At 42.5% G+C, this 15394-nt stretch overlaps 1 protein-coding gene across 1 annotated transcript in view; it reads left to right on the top strand.

The window, feature by feature from the left end:
* The window catches only part of nbeaa (neurobeachin a), an 81278-nt gene that overhangs the window by 48424 nt on the left and 17460 nt on the right, over window positions 1–15394 (top strand). The window contains 22 exon segments of the mRNA XM_063896038.1: window positions 1413–1492; window positions 1839–1901; window positions 2253–2350; window positions 3103–3195; window positions 4500–4608; window positions 4741–4822; window positions 5075–5198; window positions 5319–5511; window positions 6450–7130; window positions 7392–7838; window positions 8292–8394; window positions 8397–8508; window positions 8675–8828; window positions 9736–9759; window positions 10233–10316; window positions 10981–11161; window positions 11657–11781; window positions 11888–11956; window positions 12046–12214; window positions 12503–12861; window positions 13542–13678; window positions 14743–14897. Of these exon segments, the coding sequence (XP_063752108.1) occupies window positions 1413–1492; window positions 1839–1901; window positions 2253–2350; window positions 3103–3195; window positions 4500–4608; window positions 4741–4822; window positions 5075–5198; window positions 5319–5511; window positions 6450–7130; window positions 7392–7838; window positions 8292–8394; window positions 8397–8508; window positions 8675–8828; window positions 9736–9759; window positions 10233–10316; window positions 10981–11161; window positions 11657–11781; window positions 11888–11956; window positions 12046–12214; window positions 12503–12861; window positions 13542–13678; window positions 14743–14897 (3642 nt within the window).

Raw genomic sequence — 15394 nt, 5'->3', positions numbered from 1 at the left:
CTACGGGCCACATTTTGGTTTTTGTATGTGCCCAGTTTCATTGAGCTTAAAATAAACACTCTTTACTACTGCAGCACTCTCCCTTTGTGTAAAATAAGGATAATTCCAATCATCCTGACACAGCCCAGTGCGAGTTAGCTAATGCACTTAAGCCAGACATTACAAATGTTTATTGTTGCCTTTTAAATGTATAAACCCGTGTTGGGAATATATAAAGCTGATGAGAACATGTAGCTTGTGCATTTTATTGCGTACTTCTTCTTCTTTTTTTTTTTACGACATCTGTAGATTAGTAATTGAACAAGATGCAGAAAGCCAACTTTACCAGGCTGCAGTGTCCACTGGGACCAATAAAGGAGAAATACCCTTATTTTTGAAAGAGCGGGTCTAATATCATTCTTGCCTCGATCAGAATCTATACATCTTTTTCTATTTGACAACTTATTCCATTAGCTAGTTATTTGGCAGCCGTTTTGAGCCGATTCATCACAGCCCTGAGCTTCGAGTGTTTCTGGCGCACACATTAAACACCTCTAAATGAATTAAATGCAGTTACAACAATGAAAATGCAATGCCATCATCTGAGTTGTCAGTAGGACTGCTGTTCCATTGTTTAATAGGTAAAAGGAAATATTTGTTGAAATTGAATTCAGATAAATTGCAAAAGGGGAAAACTGTTGAAACTCAAAACCTAAAGACTCATTAGGCACACTTTAAAAGGTCATGGAGGTCTGACGGGTATGAGCAAGGGTAGTTAAATGATCGTGCTTGGCAAAGATTTCAGACCTTAAGACCCACATGAGGAATTACTTGTGTTATGCGCCTGATGATTTTGTGATTTTAGCTTGATTATTTCTCTGTTTCCTAGCACAGCGAACAGCTGATGGAGTGCCAGAGCTTTAAAGTTGATACGGTGGATTACAGTGCTGGTTTGGTTCGGATCATTTGGACTATCAATCACATTTTTGTAAATTGCCATGCCTTTGCTGTAATCATTTAGATTAGTACAACTATAAAATATCCAGATTGCCAAATTGCTCCTGGAGTTAATGGCAGTGATTTACAGTTCTTTCATAGTGTGTGTGTGTGTGTGTGTGTGTGTGTGTGTGTGTGTGTGTGTGTGTGTGTGTGTGTGTGTGTGTGTGTGTGTGTGTGTGTGTGTGTGTGTGTGTGTGTGTGTGTGTGTGTGTGTGTGTGTGTGTGTGTGTGTGTGTGTGTGTGTGTGTGTGTGTGTGTGTGTTTATGTTAACATGTTTTTCTCTGCTCTCCAGGAAGCCTAATAAAACCTTATGACTGCACGGTCGGGCTCACTCAGACTGAGCGGCAGGATTGTTTAGCCGATCACTATCCTGCATAAAAATGGATTTTTTGTTAACTGGAAATTATTCTTTTGTTTTTGTGTGTTTGTTTAGACGGACCACGACCTTCCCAAAAGGAGATCATCTCGCTCAGAGCCTTCATGCTCCTCTTCCTCAAACAACTCATACTAAAGGTACACTGAGAGAAAAGGATTATCTTCATGGCATAATTTAAGTTGCAAGAAATTGCTATTTTCCATCATGTCCTCTGTTGTATTTGACCTATTATGGGGTTTTCGGCCTTCATCTGAAATGTGTGTGTGCCTGGAATTGCATTATAGTTCAGGAGCCTGAATGAAACACTATCTTTTGTGTTCTTGTATTGATTTGTTCCGGTAGTTGTGTGGGTGTTTGTAATTCAATCAAAATGCACAAACCAGGGACCAAATTATTTTTGTCATCTGATGTTATAAAGCTGTAAAAACAAAGCAAAGATCAGGAACGTTTCTGTGATTGATGCCCTGTCTGTTTTTATTACAGGACCGAGGCGTGAAGGAGGACGAGCTGCAGAGCATCCTCAACTACCTATTGACCATGCATGAGGTAATTGCTCACTGCAAAGCCACAGAGAGACTCTGAGAGCGGTTGAGTGGAGCTGGTGGCAAAATGTGCATTAAAATTTGTGGGTTGGAGTTATGGTCCACTTAAACAAGTCAGAGTGTGAGTCAGCCTCAGCGCTGTGAAAGCATAAAAAATGGTGCAACAATGGACTGAACAGTATGCACTCGTCTGTTACAATTATGTCTATTCTTGCACTGAAATAACACACCCCCCCCCCCTTTTCCTTCTCTGCAGCTAAGCTCTTTGTCTTCTTAACCCTCTACTCCTCTGACCCTTACGGCTTCCTTTTTGTTCTTTTTTCACCTGCTAAACGTCGCTTTCTTCTCTCTGCAGGATGAGAATATCCACGACGTGCTGCAGCTGCTGGTGGCTCTCATGTCTGAACACCCAGCGTCCATGATCCCTGCATTTGACCAGAGAAATGGAATAAGGTGAATGCTGACACACAAATGAAGATGTGATGTCATATTAGATCCTGCTGACACTAAACATATCTTTCTTTGCTAAATAACATAGAATTACTGTGATCACTTTAAAATGTGTGTTTTAGACTTTGCATTTTTATAACAACCAGAAACAATTCTTAAAATGAATGACAATTTATAAATTGTATAGAGAAAGAATAAGTTACGGTCAATTTATTTATTAAACACTACAAAATATAACACCTTTATTCAATTGAAATCTCTCTTTTTTTAAACCCCAAAGCAGTTGCATTAAATATGCACATGTCCTATTACTAATATACTCCCATGATAGGTTTGTGCAGCCATAACATAAATGCTTTACTGCCTGGCTAAGCTTTTGTTTATATTCAATTACCAAAAGGGTAGCTTCAGCCAACCAGCAGGACTTCTTAAAGACGGAGTCAAGCTGTGCTGCTGAGTCTCCTGAAGCACAAACTGCACATAGATGTGTTTTCAGTTGCTATGGTTAAATCTCCTGTTGCCAGAGAGCTAGTCAGCAAAATGTTTTGTGTTCTCACATTTAGTTCCCTTTCATGTCCACTGAGCACACTCCTTTGAAGAAAAATGCTCCATTCAGCGCACGTGCTGCTAACTTTAAGGATATTTACTGAGTATCAGGCGGCAGGTGTTTACTACACTCCCAGCCTGGATGGTACATTTCTAGCTTTCATCTACTGTCGTCATTCATAGTGTTCTGTGTGTTTCGCATGTTACAGGGTGATCTGCAAGCTCCTGGCCTCTAAGAGCGAGAGTATCCGAGTCCAAGCACTTAAAGTCCTGGGCTACTTCCTCAAGCACCTCGGTCACAAGTCAGTACCTCTTTGCCTGTGTGCTTTCTGTCTGATATATTCTTGTGTGCAGTGTTTGGTGTTGCCAAAATCAACCTTATTCTTGTTTTCCCTCAAAACCCAAATACTGTGCTGTAAGGTAGGGAGACTTCAGGTAGAGTGTGAGAAACACTCCCTGCAGTAAAAACCACCTCCAGTGAGCTTTATAAGGGCCTTTTGTTTGTTTACATACGTGACGATAATGCCTTGATCATCACGTCCAGGCGGAATAATCATTTTGACAGTGCAAACTGCAAGGGAGGTGGAACCTTGATGAGCATCATTGAATGCTGGGGGAATTATTCATCCCATGTGACATTGATGCCACTCGCTGCACGACATGGGAGCTGGCTGCCAAGCTGCACCTGAGCCCTGCACCTTCAGCCCCCACCTCCTCAACATCTGCTCCAAACAAACACCCTGCAGGGCTGCCTCTTAAGTTTACATGTCACTGCTCATGGAGATATAAAATTGATCCAGATAGTAATTTAGTGGTTCTTAAAACAACACTTTATTTATTTCCTATTAGGGTTTAATAGTGCTGAAGTGAATTGGAATGTACTTATTTGAATGTGATACCTAATGGTTTACTGTCCTAAAACGAAGGACAAAAATGACATCATGATTTCAGAGCTACTTACTGTGTTATGGTTTTGATAATATCATCGATCAAAATAATAACAAAACCAATACAACGGTTTGTTTATTTTGTTTAAATAGACAAAAGGGATTTGATCATCTGCCAAAAACAAATTCAAGAGAGGCATTTTCAACTAATCAATGTACTTTCAAACATTACATTGGAGCCAAATATAAAAACATATATATTTATATATATACATGATTAGATATTGTGCAATTTTTCCGTTTTCCTGTTGCTAATGACCTGATTATCTGGGAATATACAGAAGCTCTGAGCATTATTCACATAATTCAATTAAAAAAAATCTTCAAAGTGAGCTTACACTAATGTGTAAACCTTTCTACTTAAAAGCCCTTTTAGAAACACAATTTCCTCCCACTGGCAAGGTTAATCTTCAAAGTTAATCATTCGCATCCATGCTAACGTTGCCCTAGTGACGCCTGCAGTGATGGCGGTCTGTTCATGTCTCTCGTTAAATTCTCTTGTTGGTATTCATTTCTCGTCCTCTTTGGTCCCATCATAACTGACAGGGCCACATGGTGCCACCTGCCAATATCAAACTGGCATCAGGCCAGTGACAATCAATGTCAGTTTCAACTGTCATAAATTCTCTCATGAATGGCAAGCTGTGTGTTTCCTGCAGGAGGAAGGTGGAAATAATGCACACGCACAGTCTGTTCACACTGCTGGGGGAGAGGCTGATGATGCACACCAACACCGTGTCTGTGACCACCTACAACACCCTGTACGAGGTAGGTGATCAGCTCATTGACGTGCTGTATGTACCAGCAACATACATGAAGTTATACCCTCCAGTCTGTAAGCTGTCAGTATTCAGGTGACGTGGAGTTTAATTGTCGGCTGTTTCCCCTCTGTGTGTGCAGATTCTGACGGAGCAGGTCTGTACTCAGGTGGTGCACAAACCCCACCCTGAGCCCGACTCCACTGTCAAAATCCAGAATCCCAGTAAGTACAAACTTACTGCAGCCTGCACCTGCCTGTCTCTGTGTGTGCTTTGGTCTGCCAACAATGCAGTGTTGTTTTAATGCGAGTAAACAAACAACAAAGCCGCAACTCAGAAGCCGACACTGCTGCCATCTCCCAGTTATTGATCTGCCTCTTACTCTCCTGTCACTCACATTAAAAATACTCATGTGTATTACCTTGTCTTATCTCTGTCTTTCCGCCATTCCTTGATTTTATGTTTATCCCACCCAGTGATTCTGAAGGTAGTGGCCACCCTGTTGAAGAACTCCTCTCCCAGTTCCGAGCTGATGGAAGTCAGAAGACTCTTTCTCTCTGACATGATAAAACTCTTCAGTAACAGCCGTGAAAACAGGCGGTAAGAGCACCTAAACAAAACCGACCTGCATTTATTCAACTGCATGTAATCTGTTTTTTTAATTGTTTTGTTATTAAGCTTAAGCTGCAGCCCGACTCACATTCAGTGTGTGTGTTCCAGATGCCTGCTGCAGTGCTCTGTGTGGCAGGACTGGATGTTCTCCCTCGGATACATCAACCCTAAGAGCCCAGAAGAGCAGAAAATTACTGAGATGGTTTACAACATCTTCAGGATCCTGCTGTACCATGCCATTAAATACGAATGGGGAGGGTGGAGGGTCTGGGTTGATACCCTATCCATCGCACACTCCAAGGTAAGAGTAGGAAATGCACTTAAAGTATCAAAGAGCTTATTTTTGCTCTCACTAATTTGTATTACGAATCAACAATCAAACAGAAATCCATTAATGAAGACACAGAAGTACTCCAATAGCAAATATTTCATGACCTTTGCTTAGATTTTTCTGTTAACCACGAAACCCTACATTTCCAATTGCTGCAATCACTGTAAATCACATTTTTACACAAATATATTCCGTATTTTTTTTTACTAGTAAATCCTGTGAAAGCAACGTTTCAGTACAAGCAGAAGAAGCAATAACATCAATCACTATTTTATCCAACTAACGATCATAAATACATTTATGAACGCATTTTAAAGTTGGTTGTGGGGATGGGCTTTTCCTGTAAGGCGCTATTAGTTAAAAACAAACATATGCATGTGCAGTTATTTTTCCCCTTTTGTCTGAAAAATCCTGACAGATGTACAAACTGATTTTTCAAATGTGGCTGAAGTCGGTTTGGAGCCTTGTTCTATATTCACTTTACTACTTACTATTTTAAATCTATTGGTCCAAAACTGAAGACATATTACCAATGATATTGATTTGTAGGTATTGACATCTTCAGTTAAGCTTTCTTAAATGCTGAAAAAAGCCTCATTGATTCGTACCTATTGACTATTAATTTCTCAGTGACCTGCCAAGTCCAGAGGGATTAGCCTGCTGATTTGTGATTCATCCCAGCTATCGTTTTCAATAACTGATCATGTCTCTGTTCACTGTTCATTACTGGGAATTTCTCTCACCAATTTTCTTGTGGCAGTACAAAAGCAATTGGGCCATTATGGATGATGTATGAGGCTTCAGAGGGCTACTTGTTGGAGGAGTTATTGATTTGAACTCAATTTTAACAACTGTCAGTGCTTGTGTTCTGATCACATGACCAATTACATCCCTACCACCTGCCACAGGTGACCTACGAAGCCCACAAAGAGTACTTAGCCAAGATGTACGAAGAATACCAGCGGCAGGAGGAGGAAAACATGAAGAAGGGGAAGAAAGGCTCTGTGTCCACCATCTCTGGGCTCTCCGCTGTACCCGCCCCTGTTGTCAACGGCAACCTGGAGATTGATGACAATTCCCAGACACAGACACCTGAGAGCGAGGCCGAGTACAGCGAGGGGGCCGGCGCAGACTCTCGCAACCTCCTGGCAGAAGGAGCTGTGAAGCGACCCAACGGAGAAGCCCTGACGCCCGGAGAGCAGAGCACCGGGCCCGGGGTCAGGGTGGAGGTCCACGACCTGCTGGTGGACATTAAAGCAGAGAAGGTGGAGGCCACGGAAGTGAAGCTGGATGACCTGGACCTGTCTCCAGAAGGCCTTAGTGGAGGTGTGGGGGGAGGAGGCGGGGTAGAGAACGGACCTCTTGTGGAGGTGGACTCCCTCCTGGACAGTGCTTACTGCGCTGTAGTTCAAAACCTGAATGGGAGTCTGGCGCCTAAAGATGAGACGCCAGGCTCAGGGGTTGGGATGGGGTCGAGTCTGGGGCTTTCGGGAGTAAGCCTGGAAGATGATGGGAACATGGGTCCGCTCATCACACTGGCTGACGAGAAGGACAGCGTCCCGAGCAACAACGGATTTCTCTTCAGCAAGGTAGGATGTGATGTAAAGGTTATTGTCTCTGATTACTTAAAGGGAGAGTTTGGATTGTTGATGTTGGGTTGTCCATTGACGCACATTCTCTCACAACTTCATTGACAAAAACAATAATTTCACATTGCACAACACCAGAGTTGCTGTTCTTCTTCCCCTCCTGATATAGAATCAAATATCTGATATTTTCTTTCTACTTGCCCTAAAATAGACATTCGTTTGTCTGAATGTTCTTTTTTCATTACCCCTTATCTCTTCCAGGTTGACGAGAAGCTGCTTCCAGCTCTGGCAGCAACAGACCCCCTTGTGCTTCCGAGTCCAGACCCGCCTACTCCATCTGGCCCCGTCCCGGTTCTCTCCACCGGCAGCGCCAGTGATGACCTCAGCCTGCTGGCCCACATGACTACCTGTGGCTCTGACTTAACGCAGACCCAGAGCCACACTTCAGGAGATCTTCCAGAGGACGGGCCCTTCAAAATCCAGAGCCCTCTCGCTGACATCAGCTCTATAGCTGAGGCTGAGAGCCAAGCTCAGATCCAGGCTGCATCAAGAGCAGATTTCCCAGAGGGGGAGGTCACATCCGGGGCAGAGGGAGAGGCTGCTGGGCTTAAGACTGGGGACACAGCCAGCACCACTTCGGACACGGAGAGGTCAGATGATGGGAAAGACAAGGACACAAAGAAGATACAAACTACTGCGACCACTCAGGTGCGTTTATGTTGATGACTAAAGTCTGTGCCGTGCTGTGAATTAACTTATTTTCCTCTGGCAATCAAAGGACATATAATAAAAACCCAGAACAAACGCTTTTGGTGTCTATCAACTAAAACTTCACACCCATCGGTCGTTTCAAGTGGCAGCTACAAGCCGTACTCTGCTACCTTTAGGCCACTGCTGCTCCAATTTGATTTTTTCTTATATTGAATAGCATAAGAAGCTCAGCCATGGACGGTTAGTCTTGGCAGAAAAAAGCAGAGAGACTGCCCACACATGAACTAATTCTCTAATGAATCAGGGAATACGGAATAAGAAGTCCCTGAGTGTTCTGCTGTTTCTCTTATGAAATTACATTTCATAACTGGATGTATTATTAGACTAGTGACGGATTTACTGAAAGCCTTCTGCTGGCTGACCAAACCTCTGTCCCCCACCATGTCGCAGGCCCTCCATGGTCGCACCGCAGCCCAGCTGGAGCGGGACCTACGTGTTGACCTGGGTTTCAGGGGCATGCCCATGACGGAGGAACAGCGCCGGCAGTTCAGCCCCGGCCGCGCACAACCATGTTCCGCATCCCAGAATTCAAGTGGTCTCCAATGCACCAGAGGTTGCTCACTGACCTGCTTTTCGCCCTGGAGACTGATGTGCATGTGTGGAGGAGGTGAGCTTAAATGAGCTAATACTACTTGTTCTTCTGCCTTTTTTTTCAGGCATTGGTATTGATCACCGAAATATTGAAAATTATTCGAGAGTGGAGGTATAAATAACGTGTTTCAATTGCTCTAAAAATGTGTGTTGTCCATTCGGCACTTATTTTCTCATTTCAGCCACTCCACCAAGTCGGTGATGGATTTCGTGAACAGCAATGAGAACATCATCTTCGTCCACAACACGATCCACCTCATTTCTCAGATGGTGGACAACATTATCATCGCCTGTGGGGGCATCCTGCCTCTCCTGTCTGCTGCCACGTCCCCTTCTGTAAGTGGCTCTACTCTGCCCCTCTGTGGTAGGAAAAAAGCTTCAGGTCAACATCTGCTTCAGAGGCAGGCTGTAACTAGGTGTTAAAACAATAACCTGATCCCAGTAGTAAATACTTTGTTGTGTCCATTGCATTTTGTAGCTTTTTTTATAAACTATAAAGCCATGATTAATTGATGCCATAATAAACCTTTAAGGTATTTTTTAAATAAAACTATTGCCTATGGCAGTGGTGTCCAAACCTTTTTCACTGAGGGCCACATACAGAAAAACATACAAAAGGCTGGGCCACTCACTCTAAGTTAAGTTATAAGTTAGCATAAATGAATCAAATGTAGGTCAATTATGCATGATACTGGAATATGATTTAAAATAAAAAACAGCCCATTGCTAGCTTGTTATGTAAATAAGTTATTGGGCTTGTTTTTATAAACTACGATTTGTTAGAAAATGTTTTCAACTTTCATTTACTGAATTTATTTGAAAAGTGGGCTTATTAACACAGGAATACTGTGTAAAATATTGGTACACATATATTTAAGAAGTGCAATATAAGACGAGCACAAGTGTTAGGTGTGGGCCATATTTCATTACACTTTTAGAATCTGCTGAGGGCCGATTAAAAATTGACCACGGGCCACATTTGGCCCCCGGGCCGTAGTTTGGACACCCACACCAAGATTAAAAATGTTTAATTAAATAAACGTTTAATATTTTTCTCCGGGTTCCACAGTATTTTGGCCTTTATTTGAGCTTGTCCGTAAAATTTCCAATGATTTAATTGGATAGTTTGATGATCTTTTTATTGAATCAACTATCTTCTTTCTTTTCCTCTCTGTGTTACATGTATTCTGTGTATTTTCTTGTCTTTTTTCGTCTCTGTTTTTGTCTGTTTTTGCATGTGCAGAGTTCTAAGAGTAATGCCAACCCTGTAAGTTGCAGTTTTTTTTCCTCTTTTCCTCTCTTTCTAATTTACTAATACTTTGTCCTGGTTGATTTACCATTGCGACTGATACTAAACCTTGCTTGTCTGACATCCATAGTGTTTCTATCTGCTGTGCTTCTTTCCTGCAAATCAATACTCCCCCTTATAGTGTTTGTATCTATTGACCTCTCTGCCTCAGTGTATCAAGTTCTTTCAGTTATAGCAACTAGATACACTATATTTAGATACAATTTGTATAATATTCTCGCATTGTTCAAATATTATACAAATGAGGGGAATAGAAAAAGACTAAAAGGCCAGGAGATGGATCAATAATAAGAAGAAATCAGAGCAGAGCAGAGCATACATTCACAGAGGAATATAGAGTATGTGTTAGGAGCGAAAACAGCATGAGAGTTTTCCAAAAGCCCTGAGGGGTTGCATCTGCTAAGCCTGTACCATTTGTATCAACACTAAAGAAGGCAGGAGGAGCCGGACCCCAGAGGGGGTCAAAGGGAGAGGAGGTGACCCCTGTTCCTGGGGGAGGAGGCGAAGGGGGAGAGGTGCGTAAAGAGCCTGAGACTCCCACCATCACCAGAAGAGCTAAGAGCACCAACCCAAGCCCTTCTGTCCTCACCTTGTATGTCTGTTATTCCCCAAATGTCTGTGCTCACATGCTCTGAAGAGATGCTTGTCGACTCTCAACTGCCCTGCACACCCTGCTCACTGAAGCAGACACAGCAAACCTCTCACTGGGTTTACAAGTTTCACCCCCACCTGCTGTGTTTAGATGTATTTGCATTGTAGATATGCTGGATGTTTTGTAATTGAAAACTTAGGTTGGAGTCAACCAAAGGGGAATTTGTTTAATTTCCTTTTAGATATATTCCAGGCACAATCCCACTGTTACCATCACCTGTGTCACCAGACTGTACTTCCTGTGTTTTGTGTAGAACACCTCATGTTGCCAGATTTCATCACATAAATGTGAATTTCACTTAAGCATGTGTTCTAGGTTTGCTTTTTGCCGACCATGACCGCTGTGGTCATGCTCATTTAGGATAAGAGGGAAATACATTTTATAAAGGTTACTTTTTATTGTATAGAATTTCACCACCTCACCACCTTTCTAAAACCAGTGAGAGAGCATCCCGCTCACTGTGGTTACCGGTTTGTTTCGCAATGAATAACTGGCAAGCGTGTGTGTATTTATCCTCCCTTTTCCAGACGGAGTTGGAGAACATCGAGGCGACTCAGGGCATGTCTTCAGAGACGGCGGTCACCTTCCTGTCTCGACTCATGGCCATGGTGGACGTACTGGTGTTTGCCAGCTCTCTCAACTTCAGCGAGATTGAAGCAGAGAAGAACATGTCGTCAGGAGGGCTGATGAGGCAATGCCTCCGTCTGGGTGAGTTCTAATTTGATATATAAAGGCCATGTTGCGTAAGGCTGCAACGAACGGTTGGGGTTTATTTTTATTTTTGTTTTAATTTGATGATTGTTCTTTGATTTTTTGATTCGTCTATGAAATGTTATTAGCTGTGGTATTTTCCTAGCACCCGAGGTGACATCTACAAATTGTTTAAATGATTAAAAAGAGTATTTAAGAAATAAAATGGATGTGCAATACCATAGATCAGCCTACAGTCACTCACAATGTATTGTACTGGGCTGGACTCTGTCCTGAACTATCATTATGTGTTCACCTATTAGTTTTTGGTATTTGATTGTGTAATTGATTGATATTTCCTTATCATTTGTGGTTTTGGATTGAGTTTACAGTACATACCCTGAAAACAAATACATTTAGCCATCTGTAGGACAACAAAAATAATTCCTTTGACACTTAACCTTCAGACCCAAATGATAACATGTTTCGTCTCCACCTCTCTGTGTCCATCAGTATGCTGCGTGGCAGTGAGGAACTGTCTGGAGTGCCGGCAGAGACAGAGGGATCGAAGCTGCAAATCCTCCTTAACCAGCAGCAAGTCGCAGGACAGCATCCACAGTGCCTCCAACACCAGCAAGGTATCTTACACACACACATCAAATAAAATGCAAATGTAGTGTATAGAAATCTGACACGTGCGTATGCATTTGGCACAACATTTGACATTCTGTCTTCCATATTTAGCAGGATCCAGACAGACTCCTGCAGGATGTAGACATCAATCGTCTTCGAGCTGTGGTTTTCAGAGATGTGGTAAGCATGTGAATTTAACTATGTAGACTGTAGTCTGTTTGAGTGGTTATTTATTTTTAACTAAATAAATGTTTGTTATTTTTCTGTAGGATGACAGTAAGCAGGCTCAGTTCCTGGCGCTGGCAGTGGTCTACTTTATCTCCGTTCTCATGGTGTCTAAGTACCGGGACATTTTGGAACCCCAGCGGGAGATTGGCAGGTCCACCAGCCTATCAGGGAGAAGCATCCGCCATGAGATCAACTCCCCAACCAGTACAGGTGATTCTTGTTGTTATTTTACTGCAATATCCTCAATATAAGAGAGGATGCTGGGAGGAGCTGGTGGGGATTCATCTTTCTAGTCAATACTCACTTCAGGCAAACAACAATACCTTTGTCATGAACATCAGACGATGACAAGATGAGAGAGAAGAGGAGAAGGACAGAAGGTTACTACATGGCAGAAAAATAAAGCTTACAAGAAGGCAAAAAAACATGAGAGAGAGAACAGATGATATACATTTCTTGGCAATAAAAAAAATACACTTTTTTTGTGTCTTCCTTCAGAGCACCCATCCACAGCCTTCTCTGACAAACAGACCCCCACCCCCGTGGACGACTCTCCCCGCGCTGGCCTCCCCCACACAGACTCAGGCATCGGTGAGGAGGGCCATGTGGCCGGATCCCTGAACGGCTCGGAGATGGGTCTGGGGCTCGGCCTCGGCCTGGTGGGGAGAGAGACGGACAGAGACAGAGACAGAGAAAGAGACATGGGGGGAGGAGGCACCGATCTACTGTGTAGCCTGTCCGACGTCAGGAGGTCACAGGAGAGCCTTCTGGATTCTCCCCACAACCCCAACGTCAGCCAAGCCCCGCCTTCTTCCATCTCCAGCATCAGCCAAACCAACAAAGGCATCAATGTCAAGGTCAGACCCGGCTGCTTGCATGCAGATTTGTCTAAATGTGTTCATAGAGATAAGACATTTGGTCCAATGTGGTTGGGAAATGTCTCTAGTCCACACATGCAGCCTTGAGCATCTCAAATTAGGTTTGAATAATTAGGACAAATCTGTATTTTTCAGTTATGTTATTGGATCTAGTTGATTATTGGCACATACATCTGTTGATTTATAAAATGTCAGACAATTGTGAAAGATGTTTATCCATGTTTTGTCAGGGGTGATATCTTTAAAGTATGGTCTTTTCAGTCGAAAGCACCAAAGATATTCCTATTTTTGCATTAAAAAAATACTTAAAGGATTAGTTGATTATAAAAATAGTTGGTTGCTTGACAACAGGATAAGTTGACCAATCTTTGCCGCCCTAGTTTAATCACCTTAAACAGATTTTAATGTCAATATCTTTCCACATGTGCAACTTTCAGTGAGGTTATATACGGTTATGTATCATTAGAACATGTGCTCCTATACATTCACAGTTTACTGCTGGAAATATTTGTTGTTCAAGTTGTTTTCAAAGCCTACAATAAAAGCAACATTACCAAAGTCACAGTAAGCTTTTTACAGAAGTGTTAAGTTAAGCCATTTCATTCCTCACAGCTTGTGTCCTGTAGTCACCACAAATGGTTTCTCCCTCTGAAATGCAGGAGATCCTGAAGAGCTTGGTCGCAGCTCCAGTCGATGGCGGTGATTTGGGACAGGACTCCGGACCGACGCCTTATCACCCTGACCCCGCCCTGAAAACACACCCCATGCTGCCCATGCAGTTCCACTCCTTCGACAGGTCAGTCTCACGAAACTGTTTGACCTACAAGAGGTGGAAAATAGACAGAGATATCGTGGTCCGTACACACCCTGACACACCCATCAATGAATGGATTTCTCCAGTCAATACTGATCTTTTGGAGATGTGTTTTAGTGTGCTGCTATTTGTCCAATTTGCTTTACATCAGGTTTGAAAAAACAAAAGACGCAGAAATCAATTATTTGATTAGTATTTCGAACATGACCCTCCCCTCTTTGGATGGCAACATTGACGAGCTTACGTAATGTGCTTTAACTTGCCAGCAGTCACATTGATCTTTTTTTGGACACTGGCTTGTTATTTTTTCTTACAACAGACACGTTTGGTTTGTAATTCAATATGGTAAACAATGTTTTTTTGGTTAGTAGCAGTGGTACCATCTGTCTCTCAGAAGAAAAATGTTATAGCGACAGAGATCCTGCTGCTTAATAATAAAGTCTTTGGACATAAAGCAGGCTTCACATTTTCCTCTCTCGTTCAAACTGTTAACATAGAGCCTCTCTGCTGAGTGATGACCTGCTCATATCTCCTGTGCATCACTTAGTCTCCTTGATCTTGCTCTGTGTCAGTCCTTGAGAGCTCAGTTATTGATTGAAAAGTGTGCATAATAGATCACAATGGTATTTATGTCCAGCTCCAAGATGCCCCCCCACCATGTCAATGTCTGACTCAGGCTAAGACGGGCTAAATACATACATAATGGCTGTCAAACTGAATGGTGTGATAACAAAAAAAACGATGTTTGTTATTATTCAAAACCACAGCTACATTAGCCTGGCTTCAGATAGTGTTTGCTATATAGCGATACCCTCTTAACATTTTTCATCTTAAAGCTTAAAAAGTATTAACTAAGAGGTTACAACTATTTGCAATTGTTTAACTAAAACTGCAGAACACTTTTATTTGCATTGTGTGTTTTATTTATAGCGGCATAAACCAACAGTGACATACATCCAGAGCCGATAAGTCCCAGAGGAGCATTTGATAGAAAGAGTAATGTGTGTGTTTGTCTGACTGATGCCTTGTTGTCTTATCTCTAACAGGAGTGTTATGGTTCCAGTCAAAAAGCCGCCGCCTGGCAGCCTGTCAGTCAACACGGTGGGAACGCCCACCACCAGCGGATCAGCCGCCGCCGGCAGCACCCCCAATATATTTGCAGCTGCGACAGCAACACCCAAGAGCATGATCAACACTACAGGTGAGAGATTACACACTGATTAACAACATTTTCACGACACCACGATGAATTTATCTCATTATTCTTAATCTTATAAATTCTCAAGTATGAAATGCATTCACCCGCATATATTTTTACACTGCTTCTCTTTACTGTGCGTAGAGGCAGCAGGCGTTTAGACACCTGCAGTATGACCAGGCTGTTTGTGTTAAAGGCCTCCAGCAAATCAAAGGCAGCTGTATGAAGCACGGCTGAGTTTCTTCTCTTGATAGAAAGGTCTTTGATGCTTTCTTTGCTGTCCTTTGACAGCCACCACAAACTGATATAGAAATAAACTGAACCATGGTACTGGCAGATGCTTTCCAGATTAGTATTAACCTATTCCAAGGATAGGATCCAGATCAATGAAGGCGCAGACCACTCATTTGGTGCTGAACGTAGAAATATAACCCAGGAAAATCATAAATGAGATATTCTTTGACCCAAATATGGTATTGAAGAAGTGTAAATAATGACCA

The sequence above is a fragment of the Eleginops maclovinus genome, chromosome 11 (assembly GCF_036324505.1).
Source record: "Eleginops maclovinus isolate JMC-PN-2008 ecotype Puerto Natales chromosome 11, JC_Emac_rtc_rv5, whole genome shotgun sequence".
Taxonomy (NCBI): domain Eukaryota; kingdom Metazoa; phylum Chordata; class Actinopteri; order Perciformes; family Eleginopidae; genus Eleginops; species Eleginops maclovinus.
The sequence above is the reverse complement of the archived record's forward strand: the minus strand, read 5'-3'. Positions and strand labels throughout refer to the sequence as shown.